At 36.5% G+C, this 11,711-nt stretch overlaps 1 protein-coding gene across 1 annotated transcript; it reads left to right on the top strand.

Annotated features, from left to right (window-relative positions):
- Nucleotides 1-2,471: 2,471 nt before the first annotated feature.
- On the top strand, nt 2,472-10,873 carry LOC116409469 (uncharacterized PE-PGRS family protein PE_PGRS46-like). The gene is made up of 7 exons (XM_031898124.1): nt 2,472-2,550; nt 2,672-2,737; nt 3,395-3,442; nt 4,575-4,625; nt 6,397-6,462; nt 7,968-8,015; nt 8,354-10,873. The coding sequence occupies exons 5-7, from the start codon at nt 6,442-6,444 to the stop codon at nt 10,649-10,651; spliced, it is 2,367 nt and encodes a 788-aa protein (XP_031753984.1). The 5' UTR covers nt 2,472-2,550; nt 2,672-2,737; nt 3,395-3,442; nt 4,575-4,625; nt 6,397-6,441; the 3' UTR covers nt 10,652-10,873.
- The last annotated feature ends 838 nt before the right edge of the window (nt 10,874-11,711 follow it).

Genomic DNA, 11,711 nt, shown 5'->3' with positions numbered 1-11,711 from the left:
TGCCTTCCCTATGCTGCCTCTGTGTGCCATACTCTACCTGCCCTATGCTGGCTGTATGTGCCATACTCTACCTGCCCTATGCTGGCTGTATGTGCCATACTCTGCCTACAGTACCTATGTCTGAGGTGTGAAGAAGTGAACAATGGGAGTGATTACAGTCTGAGCCTGAGGTGTGAACACTGCAGGGGGGGAACAATGCAGGTATTAAAAGGTGTGAAAAACACAGGGGATTACATTTTTAAACAATACAGAGGGATTACAGCCTGAATCTGAGGTGAGAACCATGCAGGGGGGGGCAGTTAATCTCAGTACTGATACCATTTAATGCTTACTCAAAATGCTTACATCAAAGCAGCCAGACAGGTGGGGGGCCACAGAGAGGGGGGTCGCGGGCCGCCAGTTGGACAGCACTGAACTAGAGCATTGATAAATTAGCCCCTTACTCAGTGGCTTCAGTCTGTCTTCAGCCACAAGGCCACTGAGCAGAAGCTCCTTACATTCTGGTTACATTTAATCTATTAGACTGTGAATTATAAATTGACAATTAAAAACAAATGACAATTGTACCATAAAACCAATTTAAATATAATAATAGATTCTACTGGAATAGTATTATCTGAATTTGTCTGTAAATGTACTCATCTTTCATTGACCCAGCTTGTTTTTTTTTTATAATTTTTTAAATGACCAAGTTGCTTTCTATTCTTTATAGTTTATGGATGAATTCAGAAGAAATCTTGCAGGAAAGCTAATTAGCCTGTCATGATTATCAGTATATGTTCTTTTTTCAAAGATTTAGAAATCTGTTTGTTGCTTTGAATATATTTCTTTTTTGCAAAAACACAGCTGTTTTTCAATAATAATAGTAATAATAATATACAATAAATAATGAATACTTTTTTAAAACACATTGCTATCCATGCTATAACAGCTAATATTAGCTGATCATGTCATTTATGTGATGCATAGTCATCTAAAAACATGCAAGCAAGATAAATATACCCCATATGTATGTATGCATTTATTTATATAGTAACACAATTGTGCACAGTGCACAAACAGGGGTATAGTTTATATTTAAGTTATACAATAACAAAAGATAAATCAACACTTAAGAGCTAAGTGATAAATCAAGTTGTTCTGATACGTGAATCAAGTTTGATCAGAAATATGAATAGGCATAATAAGTAGGACAATTCATTATAAAAGAGTAACAATTAGGCCCTAGAATGAAACCTCCATGGGGGCAGGAACTGATGGGTTTGACAATATCCTTTGTGAATTGTTTGTACCCTGCAATACATCAGTGCTGAATAAATGGATAATAAATAATAATAAGGGTGTTCTAGATCAATGAAAAGCTCCAAAAACAAATGCAAAGTATATGATTGATAAAGATAATATTGACTTTAGAACTTTTGTACTACGGTGTAATTCTTTTTTCTATACAACCCTTATACAATCCATTGGATATTTGTATGCCAAATAATCATCAGTTAAATCCTCTTGGATTAGATGTTATTATATAACATATATAACAAGATTAATTGTTTATTTTCCTTTTCTTGTGCTAAAAACTGCACCCAGTGGGGTGCACATTTACAGACCCAAATAAGAACCTTTTATCTATTACAGGAGAAGGAAATGTAAAAACTAAGTAAGCTTTATCAGAAATCTAAAGCAACCGGACACGTCAGGTAATCATTGTAAGTCTTCAATGATTACCTAACAAGTCCAGTTGCTTTAGATTTATTTATACTAGATATACCATGACCTGAATGAATGAAAATCTTCATAGACTTTATCAGAAAGGTCTATGTAAATACAGCCATAAGCCCTCACAGAAACGCTGCACAAAGTTCTCTGTCAAAAGAAACAGGATTTCTTGTCTCTTTGTTTTAGCCTTTCCTTCTCCTTAGAAATCTTTTAGGACTGTTGATTGCAAACATCCTTCTCGTATCTACACAACGTGTGTGCAATGCTGACATAATGTTTGATTTGCTTGGAAACTTTACACTATAAGAGTTTCTGGCTACAGTTAATTACCACATATGCAATATTATACCATAACTAATATGGATTATCAGCGCTGTTTTTTTTATCTTGGGAGTACAGTTCTAATATTGCAAAGTCCCTTTCATGTTTTATCCCATCTGTTATAACAGGAATGGTCAGTATCTCAGTTCTGTAAATGTCATGTTTTATAATTGAACCACCGGAATGCAGATAAGATATTATAAGAGATTTTGCGTTTAGACTTGACTTGCAGAGCTAGAATCACAGCCATGGGGATTGAAGCCTTCTTCCTACTGTTATCTATAAGCTGCTGCATCAGTAAGTTATCAGTGTGTTATTTTTAATGTATGCTAGGAGGCCAATACGTAATTCACTAATTACAATAAAATGTAACATAACTTTTTTAAAAATAGATAATTATTTCTTTTTGCATATATACATTTAGCACCTTGCTTACCATATTGTGGAACAAGAGGTTATATAGAATGTCAGCAGCAGCCTAATACAGATTTGTCTTGCCTGAGAAGCTCCTTGGTAAGTATGTGCATTATTTCTTGTGACAGAAAAAAGAAAGCATTCGCCATGATTCATTTTGAATTCATTGTTTAAAAATGAACAGACAATTCAAATATCTGAAAATATATATATTTTACAGTTCCTGAATCTTCCAGCAACGGTTGCTACATTGTCAGATGTTCTATGTGCATATTATAAATGCAAGGTATGAACACTGTAAAACCTTTCTTTAAATACATTTTATTAAAACAAACATTTAAATATAAGATTGTATTAGTAAATGATATAAATGTTCATTTTTATATAAAACTGTTGATATATAGTTTTAATCATACGGAGGACTAACCTAGACTTATTTGAAAACTCTGAACTATATCCATTATTTTTGGTTAATAGAATATAAGCAGCTTTTCAATAAACATTATTTTTTTAATGGTTCTGAAATGATTTATACATGTTATACATTATTATTATTATTATTATTATTCATTAACCCTGTCTTTGCTATTCTGTTTCTAACTTCTAAAACAATTTAACAGAAGCCAAATGAGCCAAATGGGGAGAACTGACTTCTGTACTGTTTCAAGAGCAAGAACAGAAAGGCATAAACACATAATGCTTTTAATTGCAATAATATTTACATTTAACTTTAAAATCACTGAAGATTTTTTCATTAACTCTTATTAAAAATTCATTTTTTTTATTGGTCCAAAAACACTTTTGGATGGACGCCTGCTTTAACAGCACTAATAACTAGATCATGCCTAATTTATACCAGTTTTAATCATATTCAGTTTAAATCTCATTTTGTTATCATGTAATAATAATATCAGGTAATAAAAACATTGCATTTTTTGTTCAGGATACAGAGAAAAAAAACGAACTTTTCCAAGCTGTTCAAAAACTTGTAGTAAGTATATATTTTATAGGCTGTACAAAAAGAGTCAGAGCTGAAATGAAATGAAATTCTCCAAAAGTTTTTTGGTAGGTATTTCACCATTTCTGTAAAACTGTGGGCATTTTTCATAAAGTTTTTTTTTAACATATCCCATTATTACAATCACAGTAGTAAAAGTGTTGGGGCAGATTTATCACAATGTGAGTTAAGAATAATAGTTAATACATAAAAGCTCATCCGTGTTCTATTCATTCCTATGGGAGTCTTAGAAATGTATTTATCAAATGGTGAGTTCTGTCACCGACTGATAAATACGCTTCTAAAAATCCCATAGGAATGAACAGATTGTGGGTGAGTTTTTATGTATTAACCTCTAAACTTTTGATAAATCTGCCCTTTTGTGTTGTATGTGTGTATATATACAGGTATAGGACCCGTTATCCAGAATGCTCGGGACCAAGGGAATTCCGGATAAGGGGTCATTCCATAATTTGGACCTTAAGTCTGCTAAAGAATCAATAAAACATTAATTAAACCCTATGGGATTGTTTTGCCTCCAATAAGGATTATTTATATCTTAGTTGGGATCAATTACAAGGTAATCAAGGAAATCAGTTTTAAAATTCTGAATTATTTGATTAAAATGGAGTCTATGGGAGATGGGCATTCCTTAATTTGGAGCTTTCTGGATAACGGGTTTCTGGATAAGGAATCCCATACCTGTATATGTATTTTTTCCCCTTATGTTCTGCTCTTTCACCTTTGTTATGCTCTCCTAATTATCTTTTCTGTTGCTGCCTAGACTGATATTTTCTTATTTCTTCCCTTATTTCCCCTTCCTCCTATCCCTGTAACTAGTTAGAGCTTCTCCTAATGTTTTCTGGGCTGTCTATATTTTTATATTAATGGGAATTCATGTCTTTACTATCATGGCCTATTATTATTGATGAATGTTTATGGCCAAAGTATAGTGGAGGAGTCACTTCAGTTTGTTTTCTAGTAAAGTGTCAGTTTTTTCAGTACATAATGGTACATGTACAAAACCTTAAGATATTATTTTGTCATAGTAATGACTGATGTTGAATGCAAAAATTAATTATTAGTTCAACATTACCTTAAACTTCTTTGTGTTTTTCTGTTCTAGACTTTTAATGACTGCACCATTGGAAAAGTTTTTGGAAGAGATGCCAATATAGTAAAAGTCTAATTTACAATTCTATACAAAATGCAATCTATTTTAAGATTTTTACTATGATTAGTTATACTAGATTTAGGGACAGATCCAACAATGATTGTGTAACAAGTGTTAATGCTCGTAAAAAAACCAAAACTTGTCGGCCTAAATTTCTTTTCCATGCTTATCACAAAACAAAACCTGTAGTACAGTGTTAGCCAGTGTCAAAAATAATAAAAAAAAATACAAATACAAGAGTATTGTAGAAATGATACTTATATTGGCTAACAATAAAAATACATTGCAAGCTTTCGGAGCTCTAAGGGCTCTGGTACACGGGGAGATTAGTCGCCCGCGGCAAAACTCCCTGCTCGCGGGCGACTAATCTCCCCGAGTTGCCTTCCCCCTGCCATCCCACCGGCGAACATGTAAGTCGCCGGCGGGATGGTAGACGCGGCGGGGCGATTTCAGGAAATCGCCGAAAAAGCCTTGCGAGTCTTTTTCGGCGATTTGCGCGAAATCGTGCCGCCGCGTCTGCCATCCCGCCGCCGACTTACATGTTCGCCGGTGGGATGGCAGGGGGAAGGCAACTCGGGGAGATTAGTCGCCCGCGAGCAGGGAGTTTTGCCGCGGGCGACTAATCTCCCCGTGTACCAGAGCCCTAAGGCCCCTTTGTCAGGCAAAATAAAACATTTATACTGTTAGATAAGTGTTTACGAGCAATAAATTAGGAAGTTACAGATAGATAGAGATATTCATTTGTTTTCTGAATTTTAAACTTTATTGCAACTTTGCAATAGGGGTTAAAGAGTTAAAGGAGTGATATATCTAACTGCTGCTGCTAAGATCTAACATTTCTAGCCAGGGTCGGACTGGGGGGTGCAGGGCCCACTGGGTACCCCCAAGGTACCTCGCCGGGCCCCCACCACCCACCCAACGTCCTTCCCTGAGCGCGCAAGTGAAACGCGCCAGGGGAGGACATCGGTGGCCAGGGGATGCGGCTACAAGGATCAGGTCTGGGCTGCTGGGGCCCACCAGGTTTTTTCACGGTGTCCCGGCAGCTCAGTGTGACCCTGTTTCTAGCATTTCCACTTAACAGAATTGTGTCTGACTACTTCATCTAACACTTTTTTCCCAGCTTTAGTAACTATGCTGAAATTCTAACTGCTGAAACGACTTAGGATTCTTCAGTTTACATTTTAGTAAATCTGCCCACAAATTATATATTGCTTATTATCTGAATTTATCTTACACAGTTAGGACCACATAATTGTCTGTAAAATTATGTACAACTAAATAATTTTGTAATGAAAACGTCACATCAGTTAAATGGATTATTTATAAATCTCCATTGTAGTCTTTTGCATGAGTTTAGGCAATGTGCTGTGATCATTAAAATCATCTATTAAAAAGCATGATGTTTATAAAGGTGTCTTTTAATGCCAGACCAATGCTAAACAGTACACTATTAATTAACACATTAACAAAATTACAAAATAATCATTAAAATAAATAGGAAAATTTCACAAAATAATATCTGTTGTAAAAAGCTGTGTAATAAGCTTATAAAAAGGCAATAAATGGTGTTTTTTATATGTGACTTTTCCAAGCTTTATTCTTTAATACAGACTTTGACATTAAGCTACACATACACCAATATTCATTACACAGCTTAATAAATACACATGTCTTCTGCACATTTGATAAGGTGCCCCCTAAATCTATTTAATGTTCATATTTCTTGTGAAATACAGAGATGACAACGTACATTTCTTATTCTTTTTTGGCTTAGGAAGATCTACTGGTGAATGGAAATGAATCACTTCAGAATCTGCTAATGATGGTCATGAAATTACTGGTAAACCAATTTGCAGTTAGTTTATAGCAATAGTTATTTTTTGACCATATAAACAAGCAATAATTAAAAGTATTTTTAACTGAAATAGGACTACTAAGCTTATAGAACAATGGCATTTGTGAAAACCTTGGTTATCTTATCTTATATACAAAAATACAACCAATAACCTTTACAAGGGGTAAAGAGGGCCCTGCACAAGTTTGCAATCTAAAATCCAGTAATCTATATATAGTGGTGACAGATGGGTGCTTTACTGCGCATTTTTGAGCAGAGGTCTGTCTGTCACCAGTATGTATGCTCATTGCCCCACATTTCCATAGATTACTATTAGAAGTGGTAAAAAGAGGGGAGAAGCAATTTGACTTTAGCTGTTTCCCCTGATGGTGAAATGTCCATGTGTCATTAGCCTAAAGCTGTTTAAAGACCATTAAACACAATTATTCAGTGCTAAGTTGCAGAATATCCAACTAGTCATCCCAAATGAATATCAACTGGCTATTAAAGCATTCTGGCATATGTGTAGATGTCTAAATTACATTTATTTAATGGGTCATTCTTAAAAAGTGCAACCTATGTAGTTTCATCTGACAAAGACCTCAATATTTGCCAAATCTGGTACACAACCTGCACTTTCCATTCTGCACTTTCTAGATCTGACTGCCCCCCTGACATTCACCCCTCTCTCCTCAAGGTCTAAAATTGCATAACCTGTGCCTGGACATCTGCATCAGGTCCTACTTTCTGGAACATACACAAGATTTTAGGATGATGCTAAACTTTTCTTGATAACAGGTTCCATAAAAGGGTGTCAGCAAGCTTCTTGTGATCAAAAAGAATGAAAAAACAAGATTTAAATAATTTATATAGTGCTATTAAAATTTTTTTTTACTGGACTTGTAGAGATAGAGCAGTGATCCCCAACCAGTGGCTCAGGGGCAACATGTTGCTCACCAACCCCTTGGATGTTGCCCTCAGTGCCCCCAAACCAGGGAGTTATTTTTGAATTCCTGACTTGGGGGCAAGTTTCGGTTGAATAAAAACAAGATTTACTACCAAATAAAGCCTCTGTAAGCTGATAGTGTGCATTTGGAATTTAAATAAAAATTGTTGATGAAATCTCTGAACATATTGGGCCAGATTCAATTCAGTGAGAAAAAAGTTCAAATTGTTATCTCATGGTTTATCATGTGAAAAGACATGGACAAAATTCAAATTGAGATGCGATTCAACTTTTTCTCCTTGAATTAAATCTTGTCCATGAGTTTTCACGTGATAAACCATGAGATAACTTTTTCTCAACAGTTTGAATGTGGCCGATAATTCTAAAAGTTTTAGATAGCAGCAAGTAGGTAAAAATGTATTAAAGAAGTGGGAGTTAATCTTTACACAGAGGCAGTATTTCTCTAACAATTAACTTCAAAAGTTTCCTTATTTTACATTTAAGGCACAATATTTTATGGTTTTGGGAATCAAGATTTAATAGATTTTCTTTTTATTGTTTTCAGAATGCAGTCATTTTACCACCAATCTCGATTCCACCGTGTGTATCTCAAGTAAGAATACGTTTTGTGTCTCTCTTTGAAATATTCAGAACTGCTAACCTTGTCAACCTTGTTTCCGGTCAACTATAACTATATATATATATACCTTGTCTTTCCATAATTTTAGCCTGTTTATATTTATAATAAAAGTTGTCTTTAAACTGCATAAACTTCCAAAAGTCAATCAATGATAGGGCATTGCCCATTTATCCTATTGTTTTCTAATCTGTACATTTTAATGTTAATAGAATATAAATACACAGTTCTAAGATGTTATAGATCCACTGAGTGTGTAAAACTCTGATATAATGAAATATAGTTATACATGTCTTTTTTTCTTTTTTCTTTAGAATTTAGCCAAAAGCCAAAATCTCCAAGATGATATAACAGTAAAAAATTTAAGACTACTATCAAAACTCGGAGATTCAACCTCAAGAATTGGGGATGCTACCTCTGGACTTGGTGGAGTGACATCAGGACTAATAGAGACAGGGCTTGGAGGAGTTACACCAGAATTTAGCAAAATAGAATCAGAGCTGGGTAAATTAACATCAGTGTTTGACAGAGTAATATCAGGCCCTAAGGATTTGAAATCAGGAGTTGGGGGGATGGAATCAGAGCTTAGTGACCTGCAATCAAAAATAGGAGAAGTGATGTCAGGTCTTGCAGAAACTGTCTCTGGGCTCAGAGCCATGACATCAGAACTAGGGGATGTGACATCTGGGTGTGGTAAAGTGTCATGTGGCTCAATGGAACTGGAGACAAAACTTGGAAGACTTACATCATTGTTAGGGCTAACAGAAAAAATTGTTGCAGGGCTTGGCACAAACACTGAAAGTGCTCTGGGAATAAATTGCTTAAATAATGGGGAGATAAGAGGTAAAATTGATGATGGAGGACTTTCTGTAATAGCTAATGCAAATCTCCTCAAAGGAATTCTGCCTAATACAATAACAAAAGGAGCATCTGGAGGAAGCACAGGATTGGTGGGTTTGCTGAATACAGTTGGTGGAATTGCCAATAGTGTTCTAAATGGAGTTAATGGTGGGAACCCATTAACTGGGGGAACATCTGGAGGAAGTTCAGGATTGGGAGGTTTGTTGAATACTGTTGGTGGAACTGCCAGTGATGTTCTTAATGGAGTTATTGGTGGAAATACCATTACTGGAGGAACATCTGGAGGAAGTGCAGGAGTAGGAAATCTGCTAAATACTGCAGTGGGGACTGCTTCAGGATTGGGGGGTTTGTTGAATACTGTTGGTGGAACTGCCAGTGATGTTCTTAATGGAGTTATTGGTGGAAATACCATTACTGGAGGAAGTGCAGAAGTGGGAAATCTGCTAAATACTGCAGTGGGGACTGCTTCAGGATTGGGAGGTTTGTTGAATACTGTTGGTGGAATTGCCAGTAATGTTCTTAATGGAGTTATTGGTGGAAATACCATAACTGAAGGAACATCTGGAGGAAGTGTAGGAGTGGGAAATCTGCTAAATACTGCAGTGGGGACTGCCAATAGTGTTCTTAATGGAGGTATTGGTGGGAGCCCATTAACTGGGGGAATATCTGGAGGAAGTTCAGGATTGGGAGGTTTGTTGAATACTGTTGGTGGAATTGCCAGTAATGTTCTTAATGGAGTTATTGGTGGAAATACCATAACTGAAGGAACATCTGGAGGAAGTGCAGGAGTGGGAAATCTGCTAAATTCTGCAGTGGGGACTGCCAATAGTGTTCTTAATGGAGGAATTGGTGGGAACCCATTAACTGGGGGAATATCTGGAGTAAGCACAGGATTGGCAGGTTTACCAAATACTGCTGTTGGAACTGCCAATAGTGTTCTTGGTGGGGATACCCTAACTGGGGGAATATCTGGAGGAAGCACAGGATTGGCAGGTTTACCAAATACTGCTGTTGGAACCGCCAATAATGTTCTTGGTGGGGATACCCTAACTGGGGGAATATCTGGAGTAAGCACCGGATTGGCAGGTTTACCAAATACTGCTGTTGGAACCGCCAATAGTGTTCTTGGTGGGAATACCCTAACTGGGGGAACATCTGGAGTAAGCACAGGATTGGCAGGTTTACCAAATACTGCTGTTGGAATCGCCAATAGTGTTCCTGGTGGGAATACCCTAACTGGGGGAACATCTGGAGTAAGCACAGGATTGGCAGGTTTACCAAATACTGCTGTTGGAACCGCCAATAGTGTTCCTGGTGGGAATACCCTAACTGGGGGAACATCTGGAGTAAGCACAGGATTGGCAGGTTTACCAAATACTGCTGATGGAACCGCCAATAGTGTTCCTGGTGGGAATACCCTAACTGGGGGAACATCTGGAGTAAGCACAGGATTGGCAGGTTTACCAAATACTGCTGATGGAACCGCCAATAGTGTTCCTGGTGGGAATACCCTAACTGGGGGAACATCTGGAGTAAGCACAGGATTGGCAGGTTTACCAAATACTGCTGATGGAACCGCCAATAGTGTTCCTGGTGGGAATACCCTAACTGGGGGAACATCTGGAGGAAGCACAGGATTGGGAAGTGTAGTAAATACTGTTCTTGGAACAGCCAATAGTGTTCTCAGTGGAGTTAATGGTGGGAATTCTGTCAACACATTACCGTTACTTGGACTTTTTGGAAAAAAATAAAAATACATTCTGTCTTGCCTTTAATTTTAATTATTCATTAAAACTTTGTTACAATTGTATTATATTTTTGACTTTATGGGTCAGTAGTTCTACTGATGACTGGAAAAAAATATCTAAATTAAGTTTATACATTAGAAATGTCATAGTAAATTCAGAATGATAAATCTTGGAACTTGAATCTTAGTAAATTCTGTCCACTCTATGATTTCTATATATCTTATATATAAAGCAGACATTTTGTTCTATTCTTTGTTTGTGTGTTCTTTATGCAGTCAGTCATAGTAGAGATCAAAACTTCTCAAAGACCATTCTTCCATACACAAGGATATCAAAACAGCGAGCAATGGGGCCCCTTTCCATGTTTATTTCATGTTACCATTCATTTGGGTACAGAATGCAAGAAAACCAGTGATCTTGTCATCCAAGAATAGGGCAATGACTACTTTTGACTCACAAAACATTGGCCCCGAGTTCTGCATTCCATAGTTTAAATGCCCAAATGCAATAAAATATGTAAAATATGCCATCTGTTTTCCGCTAAATGACATACCTGCTAATGTGACTGATCATATTGTGCCATTCCATAGTATCAGAGAATTATTCAGAAGGACATGTGGCAAAAGAAAAAAATACCTTCAAAGGTGCTGAGCTCCAATTTACTATCCATCTGACCCAAGCAGATTTTGAACTTTATCGTTTGGAGAACTACTCAGCAAACACAAAACATGTACCAACGGGTGTTCAAAGTTGCATAACTTAATTCTGCCATCCATTTACCCCAAAATCCCATGCCTTCTATCTGACCAACCAGATTACACATATCATAGTTCATACAACTACTTAGCAGTGTATTGTGGCAAAGGACAAAACTTTTGCCTAGGTGCTAAGTTTCTGTCCTCTATTTACCTTAGCTTAACATGCCTGGCTATCTGACCAATCACATTGCAAGATTTCAGGGCATGCTTTGTTTATCAATTAAAACAGTTACCGTTACCATACATTATTTAAAAATCAACTTATATATATATTTAGATTAATAATGAAAGGGGAAAAACCCATA

This window comes from Xenopus tropicalis, chromosome 3 (assembly GCF_000004195.4).
Source record: "Xenopus tropicalis strain Nigerian chromosome 3, UCB_Xtro_10.0, whole genome shotgun sequence".
NCBI lineage: Eukaryota > Metazoa > Chordata > Amphibia > Anura > Pipidae > Xenopus > Xenopus tropicalis.
Note: the sequence above shows the minus strand (reverse complement) of the source record. Positions and strands in the feature narration are given on the sequence as shown.